Source organism: Tachypleus tridentatus, chromosome 3 (genome assembly GCF_004210375.1).
Source record: "Tachypleus tridentatus isolate NWPU-2018 chromosome 3, ASM421037v1, whole genome shotgun sequence".
NCBI lineage: Eukaryota > Metazoa > Arthropoda > Merostomata > Xiphosura > Limulidae > Tachypleus > Tachypleus tridentatus.
The window spans coordinates 37,155,451-37,171,028 of record NC_134827.1 but is presented as its reverse complement, the minus strand read 5'-3'; the positions used below and the strand labels follow the sequence as shown (position 1 = coordinate 37,171,028).

At 37.2% G+C, this 15,578-nt stretch overlaps 2 protein-coding genes across 2 annotated transcripts in view; both read left to right on the top strand.

Annotated features, from left to right (window-relative positions):
* LOC143246707 (uncharacterized) overlaps nucleotides 1-15,578 on the top strand; it is an 80,583-nt gene that overhangs the window by 14,706 nt on the left and 50,299 nt on the right. The window contains exons 5-7 of the mRNA XM_076493794.1: nucleotides 445-506; nucleotides 2,952-3,109; nucleotides 11,022-15,098. Coding sequence (XP_076349909.1) covers nucleotides 445-506; nucleotides 2,952-3,109; nucleotides 11,022-15,098 — 4,297 coding nt within the window. The remainder of the gene's footprint in view (nucleotides 1-444; nucleotides 507-2,951; nucleotides 3,110-11,021; nucleotides 15,099-15,578) is intronic.
* On the top strand, nucleotides 3,256-4,111 carry LOC143247881 (uncharacterized). Its single transcript, XM_076496438.1, has 3 exons — nucleotides 3,256-3,279; nucleotides 3,386-3,460; nucleotides 3,560-4,111. The coding sequence occupies exons 1-3, from the start codon at nucleotides 3,256-3,258 to the stop codon at nucleotides 4,109-4,111; spliced, it is 651 nt and encodes a 216-aa protein (XP_076352553.1).

Sequence of the window (15,578 nt, the reverse complement as noted above, 5' to 3'; positions counted from 1 at the left end):
AAGTGCAGTCATATTTTTCGAGAATATTTTTCATTATTAATTTATTAGCGACTCCCCACCCCCAGGGGCATAGCGGCATGTTTGCGGACTTACAATGCTAGAATACGGATTTCTGTACCCGTGGTGGGCAGAGCATAGATAGCCCATTACGTTGCTTTGTCTGTAACTTCAAAAGAAACATAATTTGTTGGAATCATCGTTTAGAAAATCACAGTAATAAGCTTATTTAATCTATAAAGACTTTATTTATTAGTTTTTTGTGAACTGTAATCTAAGGGCTAGATTGCATTTTGCAATGCACTTTCGTAGGTATTAGGAGTAACGAGTTGTTAGTTTAGGTATTTCTTTTGTCAGTTTTGATCATTGTCTGTGAAAGATAAATTATTAATTAAAAACAAAACTGGTATATTATATATATTTATATTTTCTCATTTCCTTGAATAGCTAAAGAAAATCTTCAGTAAAAAAGGGAATGACCCACACTCCGTGAAGATTACGTCATTCAGGTAAATTGTGAACGTTGAGGCTAAGAACGTTGGTCAGGTTTTGTGAACGTTGATACTAAGAACATTAGTCAGGTTTTGTGAACGTTGAGACTAAGAACATCAGTCAGGTTTTGTGAACGTTGAGACTAGGAACATTAGTTAGGTTTTGTGAACGTTGAGGCTAAGAACATTAGTTAGGTTTTGTGAACGTTGAGACTAAGAACATTAGTCAGGTTTTGTGAACGTTGAGACTAAGAACATTAGTTAGGTTTTGTGAACGTTGAGACTAAGAACATTAGTTAGGTTTTGTGAACGTTGAGACTAAGAACAATAGTCAGGTTTTGTGAACGTTGAGACTAAGAACATTAGTTAGGTTTTGTGAACGTTGAGACTAAGAACAATAGTCAGGTTTTGTGAACGTTGAGGCTAAGAACATTAGTCAGGATTTGTGAACGTTGAGACTAAGAACATTAGTCAGGATTTGTGAACGTTGAGACTAGGAACATTAGTTAGGTTTTGTGAACGTTGAGACTAAGAACATTAGTCAGGTTTTGTGAACGTTGAGACTAAGAACATTAGTTAGGTTTTGTGAACGTTGAGACTAAGAACAATAGTCAGGTTTTGTGAACGTTGAGACTAGGAACATTAGTCAGGATTTGTGAACGTTGAGACTAGGAACATTAGTTAGGTTTTGTGAACGTTGAGACTAAGAACATTAGTCAGGTTTTGTGAACGTTGAGACTAAGAACATTAGTCAGGTTTTGTGAACGTTGAGACTAAGAACATTAGTCTGGTTTTGTGAACGTTGAGACTAAGAACATTAGTCAGGTTTTGTGAACGTTGAGACTAAGAACATTAGTCAGGTTTTGTGAACGTTGAGACTAAGAACATTAGTCAGATTTTGTGAACGTTGAGACTAAGAACATTAGTCAGGATTTGTGAACGTTGAGACTTGGAACATTAGTCAGGATTTGTGAACGTTGAGACTAGGAACATTAGTTAGGTTTTGTGAACGTTGAGACTAAGAACATTAGTCAGGTTTTGTGAACGTTGAGACTAAGAACATTAGTTAGGTTTTGTGAACGTTGAGACTAAGAACAATAGTCAGGTTTTGTGAACGTTGAGACTAAGAACATTAGTCAGGATTTGTGAACGTTGAGACTAAGAACATTAGTCAGGTTTTGTGAACGTTGAGACTAAGAACATTAGTCAGGATTTGTGAACGTTGAGACTAAGAACATTAGTCAGGATTTGTGAACGTTGAGACTAAGAACATTAGTCAGGTTTTGTGAACGTTGAGACTAAGAACATTAGTTAGGTTTTGTGAACGTTGAGACTAAGAACATTAGTTAGGTTTTGTGAACGTTGAGACTAAGAACATTAGTCAGGTTTTGTGAACGTGGAGATTAAGAACATTAGTTAGGTTTTGTGAACGTTGAGACTAAGAACATTAGTCTGGTTTTGTGAACGTGGAGATTAAGAACATTAGTTAGGTTTTGTGAACGTTGAGACTAAGAACATTAGTCAGGTTTTGTGAACGTTGAGACTAAGAACATTAGTTAGGTTTTGTGAACGTTGAGACTAAGAACATTAGTCTGGTTTTGTGAACGTTGAGACTAAGAACAATAGTTAGGTTTTGTGAACGTTGAGACTAAGAACATTAGTCAGGATTTGTGAACGTGGAGATTAAGAACATTAGTTAGGTTTTGTGAACGTTGAGACTAAGAACAATAGTCAGGTTTTGTGAACGTTGAGACTAGGAACATTAGTTAGGTTTTGTGAACGTTGAGACTAAGAACAATAGTTAGGTTTTGTGAACGTTGAGACTAAGAACATTAGTTAGGTTTTGTGAACGTTGAGACTAAGAACATTAGTTAGGTTTTGTGAACGTGGAGATTAAGAACATTAGTTAGGTTTTGTGAACGTTGAGACTAAGAACAATAGTCAGGTTTTGTGAACGTTGAGACTAGGAACATTAGTTAGGTTTTGTGAACGTTGAGACTAAGAACATTAGTCAGGTTTTGTGAACGTTGAGACTAAGAACATTAGTTAGGTTTTGTGAACGTTGAGACTAGGAACATTAGTTAGGTTTTGTGAACGTTGAGACTAAGAACATTAGTCAGGTTTTGTGAACGTTGAGACTAAGAACATTAATCAGGTTTTGTGAACGTTGAGACTAAGAACATTAGTCAGGTTTTGTGAACGTTGAGACTAAGAACATTAGTCAGGTTTTGTGAAAGTCCATGTAGTTCCTTAACTAGCTGTAAGTTTATATATATTTCTATCTGGATATCGAAATATTTGCTTCTCTTCAATGCCTTTACTGATTCAAACTGGTTCCAGTGCCACAAATATGTGAATTTGGTTTTCTTCTACATTTGTCCTAACGGTTTTGTTGATAGCAAAATAAACATACAAAAAATACGTGGAAACTTTAATTAATGTGTTTTATTCAATATTCCACAGGCCTGGCAGTGTCGTGGTTCGGTTTACGGCGACTTGGAACACCCCTCAGGCAGCACTGTCAGCTTCAGTTACTAAAACAGTTATACAGCGCTATCTGGAGGTGAAAAATGAAAGCTTGGCAGGCCACCATATCAACATCCTTTCAGTAAAAACCGAAGGTAAACCTTGACTAATCATTTTGTTTTTAGGTTTTGTTGTTATTATTCAAACGGTTCTTTTGCGGACTTACAACGACTATAAACTGGGTTTTGATACCCGTGGCGGGCAGAGCACCGATAGCACTTTGCGTAGTTTTTTGTGCATAATGACAAACAGCGACAGAAATGAAGTATAGCTTTTCAGGTTTAACATTCGGTTGTTACAAATAAACACAACATTTTCAAACTTTTTCAATAAGAATAAATATAAAACCAGTAATATCTTTCTTACCTAAGGTACACAAACCTAATATACCTCTAAGGCTTATCATGACTGCTCAAAACTCTCCATATCAACTGGCTATTTTCCTAGTATCTATCTTATCTCCACTATGAGGAGATACTGAATATCATATTTAAAACTCGATAGATTTAATGGGACAACTCAGAAAGCTGCACATCAAATCCCAGGATATTATGGTCAGTTTTGACGTCATAGATCTATCAACCAATGTTCCAACCTCAGAAACCCTTTACATCACTAGACAACGACTGCTGAATGAGAACTCTCTATCACACAGAACAGATATGAAAACAGACGCCATAATGGAATTAACAACTATTTGCCTACAATCAACCTATTTCCAATACAATGAGGAATTATATAAACAAACAGATGGTCTAGCCATGGGATCACCACTCTCTCCAATCTTAGCAGACATTTTCATGGAAGACTTTGAAGAAAGAGTCCCTTCATCCACACCAATAAAACCAAGTTTCTACAAACGTTTTGTCGACGATACCTTCGTTATTTGGCACCACGGTCATGAAAACTTACCAGCCTTCTTAGAACATCTCAGTTCCGTAGACAAAATAATCCACTTTACCATGGAAGTAGAGAAACAAAACAGTCTGTCGTTTCTTGACATACTCATCAACAAACAAGCAAGACAAGTAACCACAACTGTGTACAGAAAACGGACAGATACCTACACTTCCAGTCCTATCATCCAACCTCGATAAAATGTGGTGTAATCCTCTGACTAAACAAAAGAGCAGAAAACATTTGTAGTAAGACATCCATTGAAACAGAACGTCAAGAGATCGTAGAGAGTTATAAACAGAATGGTTACATCTCCTCCTTGATCAAAAACTCCTTGAAGATGACCACAACAGAAAGAAAAGGTCAGAAAGTCACCACCACTACCACCAGTGAAAAACTCAAATGCATAGCCAAGAACTTCAACATAGAGGTCCTGTGGAATACCTACAGTACCTTAAGGTCCATTCTGGTAAAAACATACAGCAACCTACCAAATAGAATCTCTAAAACGTCATCTATGTAATTCCGTGTTCCTGTAACGATACATACATTGGACAAACAGGAAGAAAACTTGTGACAAGAATAAAATAACATAAGTACAGGACTCATGAAAACACAAAATTCAGTCATTACAGTGCACGCCACTTCAACTGGACACAGGAATAAACTGGGAGAAAACTAAAATCACCGACACAGATAAATTCTGGAAGACAAGAAAAATCAAAGAATCATTTTATATCAACACTATTAAAGCTCCACTAAACAGAGATTCCAGATTAGAGGTGAGTAACCCATGGCTGCCATTGGTTGAATCTACAGGAAATCTCTCCTCCAGTCAGAAACAGTGATAATTCGACCAATCATAACACGCTCTCCACAATTCACCAGGACACTATAAAAGACCGACAACACCTACGCACACACAGGCAAAACTTTCGGCGCCTGTCCTGTGAAAGTGGGTTTTCTCGGGGCACTCCTGTTTTCCCCCACAGCAAAAACTTAGGCATTGGATTTTTAGATCCCAGCACAGGCAACTTTATTGCCAGACCCTGAGTCGGGTCGTTTGATTTCATGTTCATATTTACTTTGACTTCTGCCTTTTGGGACGCGACCTGGCCGTTCTCTCCGGTGCTGCTTTTGCCTCGGTCTAGGATAACATTAAGAATGACCTCCTTCACCCAAAAAAGAGTCAAAAATTATTTAATAAATAAATAAATAAAACTAAACCTAATAACCTTTCACGAAAGGGGACGAAGAGGAACCACAACGTTCCTGAACACCCCAGTTGGAGAAAGAATTCTTACGATTTCTCTCTCTCTAAACTAAACCCCTGCCACGTTAGTTTGCGTTTGTTTTGCACACACTGACCTGAAGACGAAAGGCGGAAGACTTTCAAAACGTCGTCCTCTACGCTTGTGTCTCCACAACAGGTAGTTGCCGTCCATTCTACATAGTTTCATCATCTTTATTACTGTTGAAGAATTTACATATTGACGTAATAAATTTTGAATACGTATACGGAAAGTCGATGCTGAAAATTCCAGAACGAACCATAAGAGTTTTACGTCGCCATCGGTCCAGAGAACTGAATCATTGGAATTAAACACAAAGCTACACAATGGGTTATCTGTGCTCTGCCCACTACGGACATAAAAACCTGGTTTCTAGCGGTGTGATTCCGCAGAAATACCACTGTGCCACTAGCAGTAGCTAGAAATTTAAATGAAAACAATATCAAAGTATTTTTGTGAAAGCAGATATTAGTTGGGTAATTTTACGCTGGACAAAATAAATGCAAGAACTCTAGAATCTGTAATATCTTTGTCGTAATCAAAGGATTTCAAAATCTGAATATATATGTGCAAATTATCGACGTTAACAATCTGAAGACACGATAAAAAGGTCGTTTTATCCTGTCTGTAAATTATGTTCGACATCTCCGCTGATTGCCTGGTATGGCCAAGTGATTAAGGCACCCGGTTGCGGGTTCGAGTCACCGTCACACCAAACATGCTCGCCCTTTCAACCGTGGGGCGTTATAATGTAACGGCCAATCCCACTATTCGTTGGTAAAAGAGTAGCCCAAGAGTTGGCGGTGGGTGGTGATGACTAGCTGCCTTCCCTCTAGTCTTACACTGCTAAATTGGGGACCACTAGCTCAGATAACCCTCGCGTAGCTTTGCGCGAAATTCAAAAGCATCTCCGCTGACCTATGGCGGAGAAATTTATTAGGCCTCACTAAGTAATCGTTTACAGAGAGATATAAGCGCATTCTTGATTTGTTTCTTTAGCGTGTAATTTATATGAGTTTGGTTCTAACAGTTTATATAAATTACTAATGAATACCAGTTCCACAACGGTATATATTCTTATTACTGCTCTATGGATAAGATAAGTTTGGTTAAAAGGTTCTGATGGGGGGGGGGAGTACAGACGAACATCAAGGTTAGTTGTATTGACGACCGTAACTTGGATGATGTGATTTGTTTATTATAAAGTAATTTTCGCAAAGAGTGCATGCTTCTCTGTTGGGAGTCAATTACATTCCACAAAAACAGGATTTTGTTTTGAATTTCGCACAAAACAACAGGATCTATATAATGCTTGATTTCCCTGCATCATTGACTGGGTAAGGCGTGGCTAAATGATTCGCGATACATTGTATTAGAGATGGTTAAGCCTTCTGTTCCACCAGACAAGAGTTACTCAAGAGTTGATTGGTTGCTGTAAGCTCAAAATTAGGACGACCAGCGCAGATATATCCTGAGCAGCTTTCTCGAAATGTCCGAAAGTGATAATAAAATTAATGATCATGCTCAATCTGATGGTTATTATTACACATTGTTGTGGTGAAGAGAGAAAGATCGTTTTGGGGTTCGCATCTTGACAAACGTTTAACACACTTTCCATAAAAGAAGAGCATCATCTTCCTGAACCACTGTTAATCACGCCATAGACACAAAAATCTTTGAAAATATATCAGAGGCCTTAAGAATTATGTGCTCGGATGGAATTGCTGTATTTCCAGTTTTTTTTGGCACTGTTTCTCATAAAAACGGCTTTGATTTCAAACTCTGACTACATTTTTATGAGTATTTAAAAATCCTTATTTCCTTTTTGACGAGAGGTTACCAGCTTCATCGTACTGTTTTTTTTTTAGGGAAGGGTCGGAAGGTTCTTTTTCGTTAGCTTTATAAATGAGGGCGTTGCTTTGAATTGACTTGAGTACAGACTTAAAGCCACTTGCTTTGCTAAGAGGTGAAAACATGTTTTGTTCTTTAACTCTACCTCTTTCAACAATCGAGTTTTGAATAGGAGTGTGAGATACACATCCAGTTGTAAGTTTATCTGTGAGGACATTACATTTGGAGCGTTAAGGAATTCGTTGTTTTGAAACCTGTTTACCATGATGCTACTGTTATCTTCTGTGACATTAATATATCTCAATCCTTCTTACATAGCATGTTTAAACATACAAAAATTACAGTGTTTCTGATAAAGTGTATTTGACTCACAGAATGACAATCCTTCTCATAAAGTGTTTAATTTTGAACAAATCAGTGTTTGTTATAAAGTGTGTTTAACCTTGCAACAGATCAGTCTTTGTTATAAAGTGTGTTTAACCTTGCAACAAATCAGTGTTTGTTATAAAGTGTGTTTAACCTTGCAACAAATCAGTGTTTGTTATAAAGTGTGTTTAACCTTGCAACAGATCAGTGTTTGTTATAAAGTGTGTTTAACCTTGCAACAGATTAGTGTTTGTTATACAGTGTGTTTAACCTTGCAACAGATTAGTGTTTGTTATAAAGTGTGTTTAACCTTACAACAGATTAGTCTTTGTTATGAAGTGTGTTTAACCTTACAACAAATCAGTGTTTGTTATGAAGTGTGTTTAACCTTGCAACAAATTAGTCTTTGTTATAAAGTGTGTTTAACCTTACAACATATTAGTCTTTGTTATGAAGTGTGTTTAACCTTACAACAAATCAGTGTTTGTTATGAAGTGTGTTTAACCTTACAACAAATCAGTGTTTGTTATAAAGTGTGTTTAACCTTGCAACAGATTAGTGTTTGTTATGAAGTGTGTTTAACCTTACAACAAATCAGTGTTTGTTATAAAGTGTGTTTAACCTTGCAACAAATCAGTGTTTGTTATAAAGTGTGTTTAACCTTGCAACAAATCAGTGTTTGTTATAAAGTGTGTTTAACCTTGCAACAGATCATTGTTTGTTATAAAGTGTGTTTAACCTTGCAACAAATCAGTGTTTGTTATAAAGTGTGTTTAACCTTGCAACAAATTAGTCTTTGTTGTAAAGTGTGTTTAACCTTACAACAGATTAGTCTTTGTTATAAAGTGTGTTTAACCTTGCAACAAATCAGTGTTTGTTATAAAATGTGTTTAACCTTGCAACAAATCAGTGTTTGTTATAAAGTGTGTTTAACCTTGCAACAGATCAGTGTTTGTTATAAAGTGTGTTTAACCTTGCAACAAATTAGTCTTTGTTGTAAAGTGTGTTTAACCTTGCAACAAATCAGTGTTTGTTATAAAGTGTGTTTAACCTTGCAACAGATCAGTGTTTGTTATAGAGTGTGTTTAACCTTATAACAAATCAGTCTTTCTTATAAAGTGTTTTTAACCTCACAAAGTGACAATCCTTCTTATAAAATGTGTTTTACCTTACAATAGAGGAATCTCGTTAACTGTTATATAACAAACTCGCTTGTTTTTATGATTGTCTTTAGTGTTTATTTTATACAACGTGGTGTATTTTCGTAACTTTAGAATGGAATTTCAGATCCTGAAATATATTTTTCGGATGATATTGTCACAAATGGACATTTTCATAACTGCAAAAGTAATGAAATATTGACGTAATGTTATAAACTTACTTCTCACGATGTAGCTCTACTGATCTATCATCTTTATTCTCACGATGTAGCTCTACTGATCTATCATCTTTATTCTCACGGTGTAGTTCTACTGATCTGTCATCTTTATTCTCACGATGTAGCTCTACTGATCTGTCATCTTTATTCTCACGATGTAGCTCTTTTGATCTGTCATCTTTATTCTCACGGTGTAGCTGGACTAATCTCTCATCTTTATTCTCACGATGTAGCTCTACTGATCTGTCATCTTGATTCTCACGGTGTAGCTCTACTAGTCTGTCATCTTTATTCTCACGATGTAGCTCTACTGATCTGTCATCTTTATTCTCACGGTGTATCTCTACTGATCTGTCATCGTGATTCTCACGATGTAGCTCTACTGATCTGTCATCTTTATTCTCACGGTATATCTCTACTGATCTGTCATCGTGATTCTCACGGTGTAGCTCTACTGATCTATCATCTTTATTCTCACGGTGTATCTCTACTGATCTGTCATCGTGATTCTCACGGTGTAGCTCTACTGATCTATCATCTTTATTCTCACGGTGTATCTCTACTGATCTGTCATCTTTATTCTCACGGCGTATCTCTACTGATCTGTCATCTTTATTCTCACGATGTATCTCTACTGATCTGTCATCTTTATTCTCACGGTGTAGCTCTACTGATCTGTCATCTTTATTCTCACGGTGTAGCTCTACTGATCTGTCATCTTTATTCTCACGGTGTAGCTCTACTGATCTATCTTCTTGATTCTCACGGTGTAGCTCTACTGGTCTGTCATCTTCTTCTCACGGTGTAGCTCTACTGATCTATCTTTATTCTCACGGTGTAGCTCTACTGGTCTGTTATCTTGATTCTCACGGTGTAGCTCTTCTGATCTGTCATCTTTATTCTCACGGTGTAGCTCTACTGATCTGTCATCTTTATTCTCACGGTGTAGCTCTACTGATCTGTCATCTTTATTCTCACGGTGTAGCTCTACTGCTCTGTCATCTTTATTCTCACGGTGTAGCTCTACTGATCTGTCATCTTTATTCTCACGGTGTAGTTCTACTGATCTGTCATCTTTATTCTCACGGTGTAGCTCTACTGCTCTGTCATCTTTATTCTCACGGTGTAGCTCTACTGATCTGTCATCTTTATTCTCACGGTGTAGCTCTACTGATCTGTCATCTTTATTCTCACGGTGTAGCTCTACTGATCTGTCATCTTTATTCTCACGGTGTAGCTCTACTGATCTGTCATCTTTATTCTCACGGTGTAGTTCTACTGATCTGTCTTCTTGATTCCCACGATGTAGCTCTTCTGATCTGTCATCTTTATTCTCACGATGTAGCTCTACTGATCTGTCATCTTTATTCTCGCGGTGTAGCTCTACTGATCTATCATTTTTATTCTCAAGATGTAGTTCTACTGATCTGTCATCTTTATTCTCACGGTGTAGCTCTACTGATCTGTCATCTTTATTCTCACGGTGTATCTCTACTGATCTGTCGTTTTTATTCTCACGGTGTATCTCTACTGATCTGTCATCTTTATTCTCACGGTGTAGCTCTACTGATCTGTCATCTTTATTCTCAAGATGTAGTTCTACTGATCTGTCATCTTTATTCTCACGATGTAGCTCTTTTGATCTGTCATCTTTATTCTCACGGTGTAGCTGGACTGATCTGTCATCTTTATTCTCACGGTGTAGCTCTACTGATCTGTCATCTTTATTTTCACGGTGTAGCTCTACTGATCTGTCATCTTTATTCTCACGGTGTATCTCTACTGATCTGTCATCTTTATTCTCACGATGTAGCTCTACTGATCTGTCATCTTTATTCTCACGGTGTAGCTCTACTGATCTGTCATCTTTATTCTCACGGTGTAGCTCTACTGCCCTGTCATCTTTATTCTCACGGTGTAGCTCTACTGATCTGTCATCTTTATTCTCACGGTGTAGCTCTACTGATCTGTCATCTTTATTCTCACGGTGTAGCTCTACTGCTCTGTCATCTTTATTCTCACGGTGTAGCTCTACTGATCTGTCATCTTTATCAAACTATTTCTAAGTTAACTCTTATTGTAACCAATAATAAGTTTCATTACTGGTATTTCACTTTTCTAGGCATATTTATGTGTACAGTATACCTGTTGGTTTGTGTGTACAGTACACCTATTGATTTATGTGTACAGTACACCTATTGATTTATGTGAATTGTTTTTTAGTCGTTTCAGATACAAGGTCTCCAAGCGCTGTATTGTCAACTACATACGTTTCTCTGGATGAATCAACTTTCCCCACTACTGCAGTGTCTACCTCTAGTAGTGAAAATGTAAGTACTCCAGTCAGAACAGAAGAAATAACAAGTGGAGGTAACAGTTCAATATTCCTGGACAGTGAAACCACGTTTCTACAAGATGTTTCACACAATCCTACACCACCATTTGACACAACAACAGCTAATCCTGCAACAACGAATAATCAAAGCACAACAATAGAACGCACAACGACCCCGAAGGTCAGTGTTTCTGGAAACGGAACAGTCGTTTATTATCCACGGAAAAATGTTAATATTCTCCAGAAAGTCAACGACTTCGGTTTCAACTCCACAAGTACATTTCTGACAGAGTCGAGTTCGGAGTTCGATGGTACAGAATTCAGCACTGTGGTAAGTTCTCCCAGTTCGATTGTTGAAGGTAATCAAACTGTTATTAATAAGAAAGAAATGAAGTGGAACAGTGATGACGCGTACGAATCGCCTTGGGAAGCTTTAGGATTCTTCTCTCAACATACAACTGATAGTACAACTGAGAGGAAAGGCGTAGGGGGAGTTGAAAGCTATAATACCTCAACTGAATTATCTCATTCGGAAGCTTCGATGGTACTCGGTTTATTCCCAGGTTCAGTAGTTGTTCAAGAAGCTGAAATAATCGAGAATTCGTTTTTAATGCATTTCAATCAAACACCTTTCACAGATTCGGGTGGAGCTGAACCCCAGATAGAAACTAGTTCAGCAGCTTCACGAAACTTTACTAGTTCTTCAAAAGGAGACGATGGTCAGTCCTTAGAAGTTTCAACCGAAACGCAGAAGACAGAGATTCCAGAACATTCTACCAATGTTTCGGCGTCGTTAGAAAATGCAGAAGAATACTCTAGCAGTTTAGCTGGAACGTCAGAGAGTCCGGTTCTAGATGAATCCACTACATCACATGAAGCATTTGATACCACTTCTCGTGTAATCTCTGGTTCAGATAAACCGGCTTACAACACAACATTTGGTATTTCAGATGAACAATTGACAGATGATACGGACAACTTTAGTGTTCACGAAGTAGTTGGTTCAGAGGAAACTAATAAAGAAACTCTTACGACAGAATATTCTGAAGTAAGTGAGCCTATAGGTATTCATTCATCTACCGAAGTATCGATAATTCAGATAGATCCCAGGACCTTAACCACTGCTTTTCCCAGCAATGACAACATCTGGCCAGAACCGATGAAACCTTTAGTCTCGGGAAACCACACCGAAAACGGACTTCAATTTACGAAATTTAAAACGGTCACAAGCTTCGACGAAAATCAGGGAAAAACTCAGTCAAATGAACCAGAAGAAACTGCAGACGTAGTCGAAGACCCTTCTAACAATTTTGGTATTTCCATAACCACCGTGTCGCTTACTACTGTGCAAAGTAACTTGTCTTCCTTTGATGATGGAACTACCGACAACATGCTAGCGATAAGAAACTTGCAGTTTAGGAACCAAATCCTTGTTACAACGAACAAAAGCTTAGATGAATCGCCTGATGATGATGTATTACAGAATGATACCTCAACAAATATTTCAGTGACCACAGCAAACACAAATACTTTGTTGACCTCTTTAGGACTATCGAATGAAACTCAACATATCACTATGTCCACGATAACAGAATCAACAGTTGAGGGGCTACTACAGAACGGTGAGGTCAATAGGACCGACAATGGAGTCAGGGAAATGAACGTATCTACGATATTGACTTCAAACTTCAATATCACCGAGACATTCTTTGAAGACTTCGTTTTTGGAACACAGTCTACTCTCGAAGCAAACGTTACCAAGCCAACTCCAGAAGAGGTTTATGCTACCACCATTTTAGAAGAAGATGATAAAATCAATCAAAATGCGAAGTCTGTGAAGGACTTCTCGTCTGAAGGCACCAATAGTCCTAAGTACTCAGATGTTGAAACTGACCAAAGAACTAACATGTATGAAGCAGATATTTTTTCTGGTGTGTCAGCTAATACTACCACTTTAGAAGACACTTCCATGAATACTGAAGTACACGGTGTCCTGGATGAATTAACTGAAGATTCTGGTACACAGGTAGCTTCCGGTGGACAGTCTTTAGAAAATTCAACCAGAATGGAGAGAAAAGAAGGAGGCGTTGCTACGCTTGTGTCTTCTCAGAACAACCCACCAATCACTGAGGAGGCATCAAACTCTTCTGAGGAGTATCATACCTTGAAAACCTCTGATACTTCAGGTGTTACCAACCTAATAGATACAACGCTCATAAACTCGACAACTTGGGCGACTGAAAATGCAACACTGATATCTAGTCTGAGTTCTGTTTATTCAACTTTACCACTTTTACCAGAAGATGCTACTCTTGACCAATTAGAAGAAGATAAAATTATATTTGTTAACAAAACCTCCACATTTCCCAGAGCTGATCAGAGTGATTTATTTCATTTCAATGAAGGCAAAACAAAAGACAGTGTCAATAATAAGAACCTTACAAATTCTTTGGACTCTGATGGAACTTCCTTGGCTAGCAGTGAAGAAATGACAAACGAAACAGATTTTAACGAAGAGTCTACGTTTAGCAGCGAAATCTTCACAAGTACATCTGATTTTGGCGAAAGCTTTACGAATTCGTATGGCTTAACTGAAACTTCCACTGTTAACAGTGAAAACTTTATAAATGGTTCTACGTCCAAAAAAACAGAAGTCTTTAAAAATTCGTCTATGGCAAACGAGTACTTCAGGAATGTATATGAATTTAACAAAAATGTTGTGAGTAATGACAAAAACACGACGAAAACATTCGAATTCAACGATCCTTTATTGGTTAACAATAAAAAAATCACATACTCGTCTGACTTCAACGAAACCTTTGCGGATTCACTTGTTTTTAATAAAACTTCCATATTTAATAATGGAGACTCCACAGACACGTCTGACTTCAACGAAAATTTCACGGATTCACCTGTTCTAAATCAACCTTCCGTGTCTAACAATGGAAACTTTACAGATTCAACCATTACGGATTCACCTGTTCTAAATCAACCTTCCGTGTCTAACAATGGAAACTCTACAGATTCAACCATTACGGATTCACCTGTTCTAAATCAAACTTCCGTGTCTAACAATGGAAACTCTACAGATTCAACCATTACGGATTCACTCGTTTTTAATCAAACTGCCGTGTCTAACAATGGAAACTTTACAGATTCAACCATTACGGATTCACCTGTTCTAAATCAAACTGCCGTGTCTAACAATGGAAACTTTACAGATTCAACCATTACGGATTCACTCGTTTTTAATCAAACTGCCGTGTCTAACAATGGAAACTTTACAGATTCAACCATTACGGATTCACTCGTTTTTAATCAAACTGCCGTGTCTAACAATGCAAACTTTACAGATTCAACCATTACGGATTCAGTCGTTTTTAATCAAACTGCCGTGTCTAACAATGGAAACTTTACAGATTCAACCATTACGGATTCACTCGTTTTTAATCAAACTGCCATGTCTAACAATGGAAACTCTACAGACTCATCTGGCTTAAATGAATCTTCTGTGCTGAACAGAGAAATCGTTACACAGTCTTTTATCATCAGTGAAACTACTGTGTATAATGGTGACAACTTTACGGCCTCTCCCGACATCAGTGAAACTTATGTGTTGGTTAATGACAACTTTACTGACTTTAACGAGTCTGTGCCGTTAGATAATAGAAACCTAACAAGCTCCAGTGCTTTCAATGAAACATTTGTCAATGACAATGTAGGTTTCACATATCCATCAAATCTGAGTGATGTTCTTAGCTCAAACTCTGAAAATTCCACGGACCTATTCGATTTATATGAACAAAACGTAACTGCACCAGAATTTTCGGGAAAACAGTGGTCTAATTTTTCTCTAGATAGGCCTGATAATCGTATCATGGCAGTATTGAATGAATCCTTAGATCTGGGAGAATTGAAGGAGACGATGACCAATAGAACTGCGAAAGAACAAGGTTGTGCAATTGGTAAGTGACCACTCTAGTATTGATTTAGAAACATTTATAAAAATAATGTGTTAGGACTGAATAAAGGTATTAAATGTTTAAATCATAACCTGAACATTGAAACTTTTTAGAAATTAACATTTTTAATGACAAATTAAATAATGTTTTTATTTCTTTCTAAACACAGCATCTTACAAAAATGTTTGTTCTTTGTACACTTTATGAAATTACGTAATTTTTTTAAAAAATTAACCTTATATTAAACATCATAACGTATCTTCATGTATTAACTCTATATTACACATTATAACGTATCTCCCGTACTAACCCTATGTTACACACTGTAACGTATCTCCACCTATTTACCCTATGTTACACATTACAATGTATCTCTACGCACTAACCCCATATTATACATTATAGCGTATCTCCATGTGCTAACCCTATATTATATGTTATAACGTATCTCCACGTACTAACCCTATATTATACATTATAACG